The sequence below is a fragment of the Gobius niger genome (genome assembly GCF_951799975.1).
Source record: "Gobius niger genome assembly, chromosome: 1".
NCBI classification, from domain to species: domain Eukaryota; kingdom Metazoa; phylum Chordata; class Actinopteri; order Gobiiformes; family Gobiidae; genus Gobius; species Gobius niger.
In genome coordinates, this window is record NC_136852.1 from 69,566,284 (window position 1) to 69,583,062 (window position 16,779).

Here is a 16,779-nt window from a genome sequence, read left to right on the forward strand (position 1 = left end):
GCCTAGCGCCACGAAACTCTTCCAATATAAGAACTGCATGAATTACAAAAAAAAATATCTCCAGAAATCAGCGACACTCTGGATAACTAGGAAATGAGGCCCTAAAAAATAAAATAAAAAAAAATCAGTCAAAAATCCTGAAATATCCCTTTAACCGATCGTTTCTCGACAGTGATGCCTCATTTGAAAGCTAAGACCTACGATACTGATTGTAGCTTTTTTGTTGCGTTGGCGCTACATTTTGGTCAGATTTACGAAGCATTTTTGTTGTCTTTTCGTCTCTATCTGGTCTTGTTTTTATAGTTTTTTTTGTCGTGTTTTTGTGTTTTGTTATTGTTGCTTTTCCACTTATGTTTCCATTATGTTTTTGACGTTCTTTTGCTGCCTTTTTGTTGTATTTTCATAGATACTGACGGCATCGCGTGTATATCGGGCCCATATGGATATTTTCCTCACAGCAGATTGTTCAGTAGAAGTGAAAAAACGGCAGTTGTAGCTAGCACTAGCTAACCGTTAGCATTAGCCCGATGCTAACATGTAGCATCATGTTAGCATTCTCCGTTATTTATGTATTTATGGGCTGTTGAACCACTTTGCTCCTCCCCATGTCTTTGTTTCTTTATTTAGTAGAAAACTATATTCATATTTCAGCGTTTGTTTAAGTAGTTTTTGAATAATTAGAGAAAGTTTAGATTCTTCTCCAATTTTTCCCCCCCGTGTTCAAACATGACTATATATGGGCGATATGTATCTATCCTCGTTTTTGTTGCTGTTTTGACACATGTGCTCAGTTCAAGTGGTTCAAAAGTAACACTATGGCATCGACTTCAGAATAAACAAATATAAACACTATGAACATATGGAGCCTATACAGCAATAAATTTCAGGTACGAGACTATGTTTATAGCATTGTGGTGACTCACATTAAAGACCATTGCACATGATGACTGCAGATGATGTTCCTATAGAGATATCAGTGTTTCTCACAGCAGCAGGAGGGAAACACAGTTTAGCCAGGTTCAGGGGACAGAGCTCTGAGTCCAGGCACTTCTTCACCATCTTCTTCCTCTCCTCTCAAATCCTGCATGATTTCTTTTTACAGTGTGCAGGGGGGCGGGCGAGGTATTTAAGAAGAGGTACACCCACATTTCGGGACAGTCTTGCTTTGGACTGTCTGGAGATCTGTTTGAACAATGTGACTTCAGCTCCAGTACGATTTTGCCACAATGGACGAGGATGAGCAGACTGACCTGCGCTCGCTGTTCTACACCTACGACGTGGACGACTCGGGGGAGATCGACAGGGGGGAGTTTCTGGCCATTTGTCAAGAGCTCAGCATGTCCCCTAAAGAGGCGGACGGCATCTTCGAGAGGCTGGACGTGAACAGAGATGGCAGCGTGACGTTAGAAGAGTTCCTGAGGGGGTTCGAGAAGAGAGAGGACCAGGAGGACACGGAGCCGGAGCTGGACCTGCCGCCACCTGTGGTCAGAGAGGACAATGTGGGGGCCAGGTAGGGACGACAGGAGGGATCCATGATAAGGGATATTAGGGCTGCGGGATTCTGGAGAGGAATGGTGATTCGATTTGCAATTTTATTTTATAATGACTTTTCCTTTGTGTGCATCTATAACTCTCAATACACATAGACTGACAGAAAAATAAAGCTAGAGGGACAGTTAAGTTACAAACTGCTAATGCTTTAATATTATTCTGTTCAAAGTGAATGGTCCTGTACTATGCATTAGTCTTGATTTTAAAACAAGAAATATTACATAAAGTAGGGGTAGGCAAGTTTGTGTCACGGAGGGCCGATTTTCTTCAATGCCAAAACACCAAGGGCCGAAACTCACTATTGTAGCCCAAAGTAAAGCACCTTTTTTCTATATAAACATAAATATCTATATAACTTTTGCACATAATATAAGACCTAATGGGGTGTTTTGCTGGGAAATGTGAAAATATTGACAGTATTTTCCACATGTTAGAATCCTTTTCACGTATTTGGTCTCTGATTTATGAATAAATGTTTCTTCAAAATTTTCTTGAGGGCCAAAGGTTTTATGCTGGAGGGCCGAATTTGGCCCCCGGGCCTGACGTTGCCTACCCCTGACACAAACCATTCAACTTAAACTTAAACATAAGCTATTTTCCAAAATCATACAGCCCATGTAAGAGTATGAGAGGGTGGAAGTGGCATATTTGTTTAAAAGTTCCTCCTATATCTGAGTGGCTTCTAAAATGTGGTCCTGGACTCTCTCCGGATCCACAGGGAGTCTCTAAATGCCAACTTTAAAGCTACACAATGTAATATTTCACCCGGTCAATAGAATAAAATACTATATCATTGCAAAACACATCTGTTCTAAGAACTGACTTGTAAAATTGTGCAGTGCGGGACATCACCATCTCATCTTCATTGAGATTTTAAACTTCAAGTTTAAAGGGGCTAGATGCAAGATGGCCATTTATACTCACTACTGCCACCTCAGGTCATACGTGTAACTGCAGCTTCTATATTAAGCTTGTGCATTACGGCACTTAAAGGGGGGTATTATGCAAAATCGACTTTTTCAAGCTTTACATCATGTTATTATGTCATTCCCTCGTTAAAAACATGCCTGAAGTGTTACCTTGGCACATTCACGTATTTTTGAGTAATCTGTAAAAACTCTGATGGCGGCCATTTTAGGGATAGGTTTGCCTGAGTCCTCCTAGGAACGCCCCCACCTCGTGGAGACGCCTCCGACCTTTCGTCACCAGCCGAGTAACCAACCACTGCTCCTCAGCAGAACCCCCTCCCCACTGATGCCACAGACAGCGTGTGGAGGGGGCGTGTCGGAAAGAGTCAGAGGTTCTTAAAGAGACAGAGGCCTATTTCAAGACATTCGCTACAGCCATTTTGAGAGAGCAATTTTATACAAGGCAGTTATTCTAATTTACTGCATTTACAGACCAACAGAAGGTTTGGTCATCATTGTAGTGTGATATAGACTGGTGCTATGTGATTGAAAAAAAGCATAATACCCCCTCTTTAAGACCTGAATTGACACCTTTCTGTGTGACAGTGCAGGATTTTAGAGGCAGTTGTGGTGAACAGGTCTGAGCTCATTCTACACATTAGGACATGGCTGGAACATGTAGGGGGAGGAAAATACTACATTATAACATTTTTAAACTCTGTTTAGTCCCTTTAAGAGGTTGACTTAAAGGCACACTGCGCAACATTTTGAACTACACTGTTGCCATTAGTACAAAACATGCTCCTAATGACCAGCTCGACACAGGAAATGCTAATACTGCAGTGGGTAATCAAACAAGAACCTAAGCTATTTAAATCTCAAAATGTACTGCCTTTAGTCAACATCGCCATGGAGACTAGATGGAGACGCCCCCACTTCCGGTAAAGTTACAGTCATTGATGAAGACGGCACAACGTCATGACCCACGTGACAATCCGGAACAAGGGGTTTGAAAGGCCGTTCCCAGTTGACAACTAAACATAGAGGACAGATGGCGTAACTACCTCCGGAAACAGTTATTAAGCGGCTACTCTGGGAAACGTTGAGAACTCTGTAATTTGATCAGTTGTAGCGTCAGCATTTAGCTTCAACCATGGCAAATGATGAACAATGCAGATGTTTTCAGCTGCTGTCAACCCATCAACCTGATTTAGATGAAGCCAAAGCCTGGTTAGAAGTCATTAATGAAATGGTTAAGAATAAAATTAAGGTTGTGGGTAAAGGCACGCACATCCACAGGTCTAAGTGTGCGTGCAGGATCAAGGAATGAGAAATTATAAAAGATCCGCACAACCTTAGCCCTTCTTCTAAGGCCCGAAACGTCACACTACTCGGTGAGCATTAAAAAAGCTTGGGAGCTACAAAGTTGTGCGGATCTTTTTATTCTTTTATAATAATAAAATTAACAAATAAAAATGGCTTCTGATCCAAATGTTGAAACATTTTTTTCAGCTAATTGTGGGTCGGGTTCACTTCGAACGGCCACTCAACATCATCTAATAATTTGTTTATTATGAAGAAACATCAGAAATGATATCAATGCCATGATATGGACATTCTTACCTCGCCATAGTCGGCAAATGCGTCACCATTCCAGACCATACGGTGAGAAAAAGCTCTATTTACGTGAAGCTGTTGCACATTTGTAGGAACACGCTCAGAAACTACCACAGTTTATGTGATTTTCTTTGGTGAAACCAGCCTCTACGATGCCAATATGGCTGACGTTGTAACTAGGGGGAAACGTCATAAACACCCGGATTTCTGTCTTCATCAATGTCTTAGGAGAGGGTTTGTTTGTTTTGTACTGTGATGAAAATATTTGTCATAAAATAATTGCTTGTATTTCAATATTATCCATTAGGTAAAATTCTACGCAGCGTGCCTTTAACTTAGATAAGGTTTATATACATTAGAACCTCATCCAAATGTTTAATGTTTCTGCATCCAGCTGACATTAGGAGCATGTTTGGTTGTGCCATGCGATTTTAAGTTTGATTCCTCTAGTCTTGTGTTGTGATTAGCATCATAGTATAATCTGGAATGATATACAAATATATATAAAGTAAATTTCCTCGGACCAAATGGTTGTATATTATTGTAGTACCCCTTGATAACGCAGGGGGTGCGCACCTGTTGATCAAGGTTTATTGTGCCACATCACGCGCACCCCTACGGAAGCCCCCGCTGTGGTCGGTCCTTGGTTAAAATATCTCCGTCTCTTCTTCTGAATATTCCCTGGATTTGTCGCTTTACATTTATAGGTTAATATGACGCACCATATGGCAGCCGTGAGCTAATATTGAACTTATGGGAGGATACCGTTTACTCAAGACAGGTGACTGAGGTGAGACGTTTACGCACGGTAGGATTTCCTTTGACAATCCTGTTTTGCAACACAAGTGAAGCCCGGCAGGTGCACATGGATCACCTTCTTCACTTCTAATGGGTTTTTACGCAGCCAAAAAGTTCTAAGAAGCTTTGGGGGAGAGCGCGCACGCGACTTGGAAGTACTTTCTACGCGAGTTCATTGTGTTTTTGAGCTTATACCTTTTTTTTTACCAGCACCGCCTTCTCCTTTGTCCTTCCTTCCATCCATCCCTCCCTCCTCCATCCCTCCATCAGGGGCATGAGCGCGGAGGAGCATGCCCGGCTGCGCGCTCTCTTCAACGCGTACGACGTGGACAAGTCTGGGCGGATCGAGAGGAGCGAGTTCGTGACCATCTGCGCGGAGCTGCACGTGTCCGCGGCCGAGGCGCAGCGCATATTCGAGCGCCTGGACGTGGACAGCGACGGCACCGTGACCCTCGAGGAGTTCGTGAGCGGCTTCCAGGAGCGCTACGGGGCGGACATGGAGGAGGGGGGAGAGACGGTGTACGGGGACAGCTGCTCCTCCGCCTGGGACGGCTTCGAGGGGAGGCTCGGGGAGCAGGCCAAGTTCATCCCCAGGTAGGACACGGAAATGGGAGACGCTGCAGGGGGACTTTTTCTCTCTCTCTCACATGTAGAGTTTTCCAGCATGCACTTTCAGTTAGAAACAAATTAATATCCACAATAAGCTATGGAACTATTTCAATAAAAAGTTATAGAAAAAATAAATAAAGGGTGACATCATCTTCACATAGCACTCACAGACACCTAACCCTTTTCACTTTTCTTGTAGGATTTTTTGCCCAACAGATTTTTCAGTTTCTCATTTCTAAGCTGATTTAATGACCTTTGAACTCCACAAAAAAGGGCAAAATGAGAATTTCCCGAACTTATTCCAAAACTAATCAACAGTGTTGGAGAGAATACTGCAGTTGTATTTGGTTACATAATACTGAACACTTGCCTTAAAATGTATTATTATGTAACATATTCCCTTTATTTTGCCCAGTCATAGTACTGTATTCGTAATATTTAAGAGTGCTTTCACCTTGATTTGCATTGTAGTCATGCATAAAAGCGGCGTATGATTAAAAACATGCAGCTAGACTTGCTACACCAGCTGTTAAGAATTTATTTGCTAATAATTAGGAAGTAAAAAAAGCACTTTGCAAACACACAGAGAACTAAACTGATTCCGGCCGTTTTGATCTTCTCTTCCTTATTGTTGTGATTATGAATATGAGGTTAGGAAAGAAAATCCCAATTTGAGATCTTAATATTGTCTCAGCTCTTTCTCCGAGACCATTTTGAGCAGTGTTTAAGACCAAAGTAACTGTACTCTAAATAATCTCCAATGAAAGAGTATCTTTACCAGAATCCAGTAACTCAAAATGAGTATTCCAAATACCTATTCTTCTCAGATTCAGATTCAGATTCCTTTATTTCTCCCCCAGGGTCAGTTCATTTGCAGCTTCCCGGCCAAACATTGGTCCATCTCATGAATACAGGACACATAGGCCTAACACATACAAATACATGAAGTAAGTCAGCAAGAAAACAAAAACTTTGATCTAAGACGACTCACGACAATTCAGTGGTGGAAAGTAACAAAGTAAAAAGTACAAGTGAAAATTATAGGTACTTTTACTTTACTTAACCTTCGTCCTTCCTTGCACCCGTTCAAGACCGGTCATGTCAAAAAAGAGCCTTAAAATAACCAGACATTCATATTTTTTTCTGCTTCTTTTTACAAAAAATCTTCAGTGGCTTTCGGGTCACAATAACTACATTTTATGATGAATACTTTTTACTTTTACTTCATTACATTTCAGAGTCTGTATCTGTGTACTTTCTACATTTTTATTTTCAAATTGACTTCTCTACGATTAACTGGTTTTGTCCCAGTTTAGACTTGATTTAGTGGTTTCCATCTTTAGACCGTGTTTAGATCTGGTTTGAATCAAATGATTAAACTCTTCAATACTTCTACTTTTTGCTTATAAAGTACATTTACAATGCATACTTTTATACTTTTACTTTATCTTTTACTTACGTACATTTTTGGTCCTGTATCTGCACTTTTCCTTATGTAAGAATATCTAGTACTTCTTCCACCACTGACAAGTATTCAGTTACTACCCAACACTGCTTAACAAGATCCTTAAGCCTTATTTTTATATGAAAACAAATGAAGTAAAACTTGGATAAATTAGTCATCTATACACTACAGCAAAAGTTTCAAAGTGGTTTTGCGGTGCGTTTCCTTCTTCACTGCAGCTCTTGCTTAGTTTCAAAATCTCCAAAAAGGAAAAATAACTTTATTTGCTAAAAGTTACTCAAGAGGTTAAAAAGTAGAGTAAATGTTGGAGACCCCAGTATCAGCCTGGTCTTATCGATTACAGTTTGCATAGGGCTGTGCACCGTTACATTTACCGTTCATTAGATCTAGATGGTCTTGGCTTTCAAATTAGATATCAAACTCACTGGCATATAGGCTGTGAGCTCTTCAGTCAATGCGCTTTGAGATTTGGATGTAAATAATTGTTAAAGGAGCTATCCTTGATTTTTAAATTTTATGTTATTGGAATAAAATTTGTTTTGTTTTGTCCTAGGACAAAACAAATTTGTTTGTGGATGCAAAACAACTTTCTCCAGCTAAATGCAGACAAAACTGAGATCATTGTTTTTGGCCCACAGGCACAAAGACAAAGTGTTATCAGTCACCTTGAGTCTCTCTCTCTAAAACCAAAAAATCAGGTTAGAAATCTAGGACTAATCATGGACTCAGACCTGAACTTAAACAGCCACATCAAAGCAATAACATCAGCAGCTTTTTACCATCTGAAAAACATGGCTAAGATCAGAGGAACAGTGTCAAAACCGGACTTAGAGAGACTTATCCATGCGTTTGTCTCCAGCAGGTTAGATACTGTAACGGCCTACTCACTGGCCTCTCTAAACGAGCTATCAGAGCTACAGTACATCCAGAACGCTGCTGCTCGAGTCCTGACAAGAACCAGGAAATATGACCATATTAGTCCAGTGCTCCGGTCTCTGCACTGGCTTCCTGTCACTCAGAGAATAGACTTTAAACAGACTTAACTTAAAACAGCTCTGCTTGTTACAAGTCTTTTCATGGTTTAGCACCAAAGTACATCTCTGACATGTTACAGCCGTATGAACCATCTTGGGCCCTGAGAACTTCAGGGAGGGGCCTCCTGGTGGTTCCCAGAGTCAATAATAAACACGGTGAGGCTGCATTTCAGTTTCATGCAGCTAAAATCTGGAACAGTCTTCATGAGGATGTGAGACAGGCCTCAACTCTGACAATGTTCAAATCCAGGCTGAAAACAGTTCTTTTTACCGATGCATATGACTGAAAGTATTTTATCTGCACTCTTGCCTTTTACTGTAATTGATTATTTTTATGTTGATGTTTTTATTGATTCTATTTGTTTTCTTGTATTTTTGCAACTGTGAAGCACTTTGAATTGCTTTGTGTATGAATTGTGCTCTACAAATAAACTTGCCTTGCCTTTAGTATATGGTGAAAGCAGACATTTATCCAAAAAATACTGGTTATAAAAAGCCTTTTAAAGCCATAAAATGTCAGGCTTGTAGGCATTTTTTACAGTGAAGTGACAGTTTCCTCCCTTAAACGTGTGAAACCTGGTTTAAACTCAGTCCCTGTGACGAATTTTGATGTTGTAAATGCATTAGGAAAGTTTGAGATGAGTTTGGACCAGAAAATAGCAATTTGAAATCTGAGTGACCCTGTTTCTCAGGTACAGCTCCTTTAACCCTGACTCTAACCCTAAGGTGGCAGTTAAGTGGTTAACAATACTTGGTTTTCGACACCGATACCTGAACGATGCTTTTTTTCCCGATACCTATAGGCGCATTGAGTAGCCTTGTGTTCTAAATGTGCAGGATAAATAAAGTTGCCTTGCCTAGAATCAGAAAACAGAACAAAAATGTGTGGAAGATCTGATACAATATCCCAAGAAAAGGGGGTAAAAATATTGGGAAATAGGGTAAAAGAAAATAAGGAGAATTTAGAAAAAAAAGAGGCAAAAATAAGAAAAAAAAGTTGTGGGGGAAAAAAAATTGGGAAAATGGTGTAGGGGATCAATGGGCAAAAATTATTGAGTCACTTCCTCTAATGCTCCACAGTCTGATCTAATGCAAACGTCACTTTGAATACGTGTAAATAAACAAAACCTGACTTGTTTCTCGTAGCAAACCTCCAGGCCCACATGTTTTCTGTCAGCATTGGATATTGCTGCGTAGTCTAAGTGCTGAACATGTAAATGAGTCTGATAGCAGAGTGTTCATCTCCATATGGAAATGTTTGTCGAAGCCTCGAGCCGTGAGCACAGTTTGAGCTGCTCGGCTAAGTTATGGCTACGTTTAAACTTAATTCTTGTGTTCATAAATGGAGATAACACAAAAACTGTGAGAACAAATTATCTTACTCCATAAAACGCCCTCAGGCCAGCTCCCTTTTGGTAAATAGGAAACTGATAATAGCTGCTGCCTCTGCTCTAAATCTGCTCTTCCATTTTTATTTTTGGCCAAATCCTTGACTGTCGCGTTAAAGTGTAATCAGTGATCAGTGTTGCCTGTTAGTCGGTCTGTTTGTACCAGCAAGGACCCAAAAAAAACTTCAAAAAATCAGCTTCATTGGAAAAACTATGATACGCTGGTGGTACTTTGGGGCAGGGACATGATGTTAGTCCACAAAGGGAATAATATTGTTGCTTTATCTGCCCGACTGTCCAAGGCTTATCCACCTGTTGTCCAGTTCGTTTTTTTTTTTTAATAGATGTCCAGAAGTGACCTGCTTCATCTGAGGAGCGTAATGTAGGCTGCAAGTATTTAGGAACTAGGTATTCTGTCCCCATAGGGCTGGGACAGTATATTGCAGTATCACAGTTATGTGATTGCTGTAATGACATTATGCATCTTATTAAGGCTCAATTGTGGACCTTTATCATTATACCATCACATACCAACTTTATTCATAACGCACTTTAAAAACTTCTTGTTGCCTATTAAAGATGAAAAAGTTAAATATTGCAGCACACAATGGAAAAATAATGGCACACATGAAGAACGTTTTTATTTTGACAAAGCACTGCTGGGTTCCTGCCTGTGCTCCGCCCCTGCTCTTAACTATATTTCTGACTGAGGTGCAGCCTCACACTGGTTTGTGAAGTGTGACCCTGGTCCAGTCAACACAACAGCCAAAAGCTTTAGTCCCGACACTTGGTCTCATGTTTAATCAATTTAACCTTTAAGTACTTTAAACAGTGTGTCGTGATTCGAGTCACCGTGTTCATTTGCGCTATTGAATGAAACTTATTATGGACTCGGGCTGTCACGGTATGAAAATTTTACCTCACGGTTATTGTGACCAAAATTATCACGGTTTTCGGTTTTATCGCGGTATTTTTTTTAAATGTGTGTTAATATGTTCAGAAAGCATTGATAGTCCTACACAAACTGAAATAGTTTCAAAAAAGTTTAACAGTGCTGTGAAACATGAATTAACAAAAAAACAGACAAAGCCTTATCAAAAGTGCAACTTTTCACATCAAAGTAAAGGAACTATAACGATGTGTTGTTGATTGTTTCGAGGGTATTACATGTACTATTTATAGCGCCAGAAACAAAGAAGAATATTTTTTGATAAACCGTCTATATCAGGAAAATTGTTCTCAGTTTGTGTCCTTCCAGTGAGCTTTCCCTTTGCAGATTTGGGAAAATGCCTCAGACAGTGGTCATTGTTAAATTCATAAAACTGCGGCGAGAGTGAATCTGCCACCTGGAGCCCCGTAACGCATTGTGCCATCGTGCGGAGGTATCCGGACACGGCTTATGCTGGCGGTGGCGCTGCAGCCGCACTATGGGGGCGACTCGTTACATTCTCCCTCATTCAAAGTTCCACATCAGCATTTCAGCTGAAACGCCAACGTTAACTCACTGCAATAGAGTTGTGGGAGACGGTCACGCAGGTGAGTCAGAGGTTCGAAGTATTGCTGCTTTAGAGACACTTTTCCTGCACGTTCCGCAAACAGGAAAACTGTCTCTATCAACTGTCCTTCGGCTTTCTTAAAATACCCAAAACATGCCCAGACTTCAGGCTTGGTCTCTGAGGCTGACTCGTCTCGGACATGATTCCAGCTTCGAGAATGTTTTTTCTTTTTTTTTTTTCCTAGCTACAGAGTGCGCCTGCGCGGCAACTTCAGGAGACGGCGGATCATGAGGCTCACTTTGCCTACACCGCGGTAATCCACGGCGGTAAAATATTTGTTCAAAAACAAGACGATAAATATTATTGTCAACATTTTTACCGGGGTTTACCGCTACATCGGTAACCGTGACATCCCAATTACGGACTTCAGCTGTTGCATTTGGGGATAGATTGGGCGATACCAAACTGGGCCGAGGTCGGGGATCAAAGGAGTGACTGATCTGATGCTGCCGCCTCGGGGAGGTGATCTGTGTTTTGGTGACAGTGTCCCCGGTTTGAGCGGCCCGGCTGTGGCCCGGCTGTGGCCCGGCTGTGGGCGGCTGCCTGAGCTCAGAGCTGCCTCTCTCTTCCTGAGAATGAAAAGGAGAGAACGCAACTCAACACTCGAAGCCAAGACATGATAAACATGAAATCAGACCCTGTGTTTGAAGCCGAGCCCTGCCTGACTCTGACGAGGTTTGGCTGTGAAGGAGCAGTGACTGAGGCCGAAGCCTTGTCTGAGGAGCTCTATTCTACCAAACAGGTGGCAGCAGTAAACCATTATGAATGGAGGTGTAAAATAAGTACATGTTTTTATTATTATTATTATTATTACATACGAATTTGCTACATTTAGGGCCCATAGACTTAGTTATAGCATATAAGCCATTCACATGTACTGTAGGTCTATCTGCTGAGGATTCTGTCCTGATCTTCATGGGCCCTTGTCAGCCCTGCGCCCCTAGACTCATCCTAACCCTCTACCCTCTTACGCCGCCCTCGCCTGGTTGTGGCTGTGAGGGCAGGTGCTGGTGCCATCCTTCGTTTACAATCTTTGTGCTTTTCACAAGGTTTTCCTTCATGTCAGCCTGATTTCCATTTAGTTCCATTTACTTTTGGAAACTTTGTTCTTTTTCAATTCGTCCAGGCGAAAGTATTGATGTTCATTATATCAAATCCAATATAGTGATTATTGCTAACAGTACCGTCCCTTGAAAATGCATGTGGCCCCAGGCTTAACTGTATTTTTATAGACCTTCATAACATGTTTTTGCTTTAGTTTGTTGTTTATTGGTTTATTTGGGACAGTGCATGTTAATCTGTCGCCCCCCATGCACACTCTCAAACACACTCTCGTTCTTATGGCCTATTGTACATGTTTTAGTGCTAGGGGAAACCGGAGGAACCCTACGCAGACACGGGGAGAACACGCAAACTCCACACAGAAACGCCCCGTCCAGGTGGGAATCGAACCCGGGACCTTCTAGCTGTGAAGCATGACAACAGCAGAAGCCTTTGAAGATGACATTCACGACATCATCCACTCAAACTGATTTCAATGAGTTTGCGATTTTTCTTCCCCTCCCTCACTCTGAGCCATCAAACGACGCAAAGAGAACCCAGTTTAACGTTCCTTTGTGGGACGCAGCGCCCCGGGCCGCTCATGAGACGGTCCCGCGCTGCGCCCGCCTCCCGCTGGAACATCGATTGTCACAGCGGCTCTGCCTTAAACACTGCTCCTCATTTCGGCCGACATGATGAGCTCGATCAGCTGAGAGGGAAACATTCAGCTCTGTCTGCACAACATGAAAGAGGAGGCCTGTCCGCTAATGACATTATCCACACTCTGAGGAGCAGAGACGGGGAGGGATATTCATTTCAAATCAAAAAGTCAGCTGAGTCACCACGCTGTGCTTTACATTAACACAAAATAAATATAAGAATTGTCATTTAATTCATCTGAACAGAAATCACGATGGTATTAACAGTCAGGAGGACTTTATATTCTCACAGTCGAAAGGGCCTTGGTTTTTAAACAGTGATCAGCTTTTTTTTCATTATTATGATGTGATGGGACGAGCAGAACAGCTGAACATGCAGATTCAGATTTTACACACACACAAAAAAACTCAACAAAAACTGTAAAATCAAAGAGATGATTTGGAAAAAATGTAACATGGTTTGACCTCTTAACCTCTTACCACCCGCCTGAACCAAATGCATTCTGTTCGGTCTGTGTAACACCTCATTTGAAAGCCAAGACCCACAAAACTGATCTTTTTCCTTGCGTTGTTGCTGTGTTGTGTCACCTTTTTTTTTTTTTTTTTTGTCAAATTTTGGTTGAGTTTTTGTCACATTTTTGTAGAATTTTGGTCACATGTTTGTTGAGTTTTTGTCACTTTTTTGTTGCGTTCACATCTTCTTCTCATTTTTTGTGGCTGTTTTGTTGCTTTTTTTTCCCAAGAAGCGTTTTGATTAGGGTAAAGCCAAACTGGAGAAAATGGGATCCGTTCAGGTGGGAGTTAAGAGGTTAATCCGCTCCTGTCTCCTGTTCGGCTTTGCCCAAATCTAAAAGCTTCAGTCTATAGGCCAGTGCCTTAGAAAGTCAAGACCTATAAAGCTCATTGAAACTAATCTTTTTCCTTGCGTTGACACTTTGACATTTCTTTTAATTTCTTTTTTGTCACGTTTTTGTCGCTCATTTGTTGCATTTTTATCCTTGTTTTCGTTTCATTTTTGTTGCTATTTTGACACTTTTTTCAAGAAGCTTTTAGATTTGGGTGAAGCCAAACTGTTGAAAAGGTGCTCGGTTAAGAGGTTAATAATGATTAATTTTTATATGTCACATGAAGGTTTTGCTACAAACAGATTTATTCACTGTGGAGATATTTTTCTGAAGTCGGAATAGATTTTATTGCCGTAGCCAGTGAGGAGGTTCACAAACTTGGAATTTTCTTTGGTTTAAACATAAAACTTGTGAGAGACAAAAACAGTAGCAATAAAACTATAAGGCTATGCATAAAAATAATGTATTTTTTTAGTGTATATTACTATGTGGGAAAGCTGGCCAATGTGGTCAAGTAGGAAGGAGACTCAAAAATTCCCATAGTAGCCAAAATGTATTTCACCGTGGTAAATGTGGATACATAAAAAATGTACATATATACACAAAATAATACTGTCAAAATGCTTACCAGAATCAACAAACGGCGCTTAAGTGACCTCAGGAAACATAGCACATGTTCCCTGCTACATGGTTCCCTGACTTCTTCTTCGGGTACTTTCCGGCAGACTAGGTGCCTCCAGGCACATTGCTGCCTCTCTAGGTGAAATCCGGTACCACACTCAGATCACATCCACAGCAGCCCGATGGCTACAAGGAAATCCAGGAGCGAAATCCTGGCCCTGGGAAGGACTTGGTTGAGTCTGCAGACGAACACAATTATTCTGACACAGGAGCGACACTTCGAAACAGCTCTGATCGTTGGACTCGATATCTGGGCAGTCAATAAGAACGTGTTTGACAGTTTGATCATGATTCCCTGACTTCTTCTTAGGGATTATTCCGGCGGTGTTAGGGCATTACCGCCTCCTACTGTTCCAAGGGGAACAACCGCAAACTCACACTCTAACATCCCCGCCACAGTCTAACAGGCTGTAGCCCCAACAAGGGAAGGGGAGAGAAAAAAATAAGAATACCTAGATGTCCCTCTAAATCCTCCCAAATAGCCCTGTTTCCTTTAGAAAAGCCACTACTGCCCTTATAGCAGGAAGCCCCTCCCCCAGGTGAGTCCATTTTACCCAGAGGTAAGTATAAAGTTTACATCTACAGGTTAGGTTTCTTTTACAGGAAACATTTCACAGGTTACTTTACTCCCAAATATGTGTTTTAACTCCAACAGCAGTCAAACACAAAATACCAAACAAAATAAAAACAAATACTCAATAACCCCCCCCCCCCCCCAGCACATGGACTTGTCCATGGGATGAACCAAGGTTTTAAAATGGCTGCCAACGAGGACACCCCTCCTCTGTGGACCAGGTGGTAAGTATTACCCAGTTTGATTGTAATGCAGTTAACTAAAAAAATAAACATTTTAAACAAAATAAAGCATTGAAGCTAAATACTGTGTGTGTGATGCTTTAACTGAAATGTCAACCAAACAAATAAACAAAACAAAACAAACCTGGGAGAGTTATGCTTGACTGTTTAGTTGGATTGACTATGAAACAATGAATACATAAACTTATAAGTATCAGAAGAAATGAATGGGACAAAGAAACCTAAACCTACTGTTTAATAAAATGACTTGGTACTTCTGTGATGACGCTCTTGTCATGCCCATATATGGAGGTTTAGAGGGCGTGTCTTTGTATTTCCATAATCAATATGATTGGTTGTTATGGTGCGTTCCAGGAAACTGGTAACTGGTAAATTTACCACTTCCCACTTGGAAAAATGCCTTGGAGCCGCTCGAACTGGTAATTACAACTTGTAAACTCTGAAACCTGAAGACTGCTACGAGTTTGTATACGAGATGATTACAGTAATGGCGCCCCCCAGTGGAGCAGTGCCGCTAATGATAAAACTGTAACAAAACCACTGCATCCGTGATGTGAACGTTACTTTTGGTCACAATTTTCAACATATCGTTATGTCGCATGTTTGTAATTAGATCTGGTTTGAAGAAACGTTCATATAACGTTAGCATCGTCTGAGCTAACTGTTGTAGCATTAGCAGTTTTGTTTACATACGACTTCAATCATCTGGAACGGGTCCAAAACGAGGCTACAATGGAAGTAAATCAGGGAAGTGATGTCACAAACGGAACAAAAACAGCACCGTTTTCATTTCACATGAGTTTTTTTCCCTCTTGCTGTGTCACTTAAACATTAAAGCGCTCGCTGAACTTGTCTGTGTGTTTGCTGTGTGACTCTGTGTGACGCACGTCGGGGTCACGCCCACGCTGCATGTGTGCTCAGATTAGTCTGTTGTTGAAAACTGTGTCTCTCTGAAATGTCTGACCTACATTGTGACCTGTGCTGTTGCAGGACGAACCATGCGGCGCTGCTGTACCAGAACCTCAGCCTGACGGAGCCGCGGCTCATCCCACAGTTTGAGAAAGTCATCATGAGCTTCACCAAAGAGATCCGGCAGGTCAACTCTGAGATGGAGAACCTCGCGCTGGCCATCAGACGGTACAGACACATGCGGGACATTAGGAGCGGGAACCTCGATACAGCGATAATCGATATATTGCACAAAAATAATCTACGATGCATCATGATAAAAAAAAAAAAAACATGCTACTTTTAACCTTTATGTTACTACATATTATTCACGATTTACATTTCTTTGCATGTGCTTTGTAAAACTTTTATAAATGATTCCTGACTTACACACATTGTTAAAAGTAAATTATTTGTGTCAGTGTTTGGTCCAAGTGCTTAAAACTGTAGTGCTGCCCCCTGCTGTCCTGACTGAATTCTTGACCATTATTGGCCTCTATTGACTGTGAAAACAGTAGAGCAATGCTGCCTCATTAATATGCATGATGTCATCAAAAGCATCGATATTGGAATGCGATATATTGCGATATATCGGAAAATCGATATATTGTCACACTCCTATTAGACATAGCTCCAAAAATAACTGACTTGGTATAAATGGTTCTAGTTGTGTTAACTTGCCTTAAAGGAGCTATCCTTGATTTTGTTAATTTTCTGTATTGGAATAAAAACTCGTTTTGTCCTTTAGTATATGGTAAAAGCAGACATTTATCCCAAAAAAACACTGGTTTTAAGGCCTTTTAAACAGTCTTAAAATGTCAGGCTAGTAGGCATATTTTACAGTGAAGTGACAGTTTTCCTCC

General features: G+C 41.2%; 1 protein-coding gene across 2 annotated transcripts in view; it reads left to right on the forward strand.

The window, feature by feature from the left end:
• Nucleotides 1-1,226: 1,226 nt before the first annotated feature.
• rasef (RAS and EF-hand domain containing) overlaps nucleotides 1,227-16,779 on the forward strand; it is a gene marked incomplete at both ends in the record, with an annotated part of 35,828 nt that continues 20,275 nt past the window's right edge. Inside the window, 3 exons of one of the 2 annotated variants that reach the window (XM_079552270.1) lie at nucleotides 1,227-1,510; nucleotides 5,145-5,468; nucleotides 15,959-16,105. In XM_079552270.1, the coding sequence (XP_079408396.1) occupies nucleotides 1,227-1,510; nucleotides 5,145-5,468; nucleotides 15,959-16,105 (755 nt within the window). Of the gene's footprint in view, nucleotides 1,511-4,876; nucleotides 5,469-15,958; nucleotides 16,106-16,779 lie in introns of those variants that run through there. The other variant, XM_079552269.1, reaches the window with a different exon arrangement.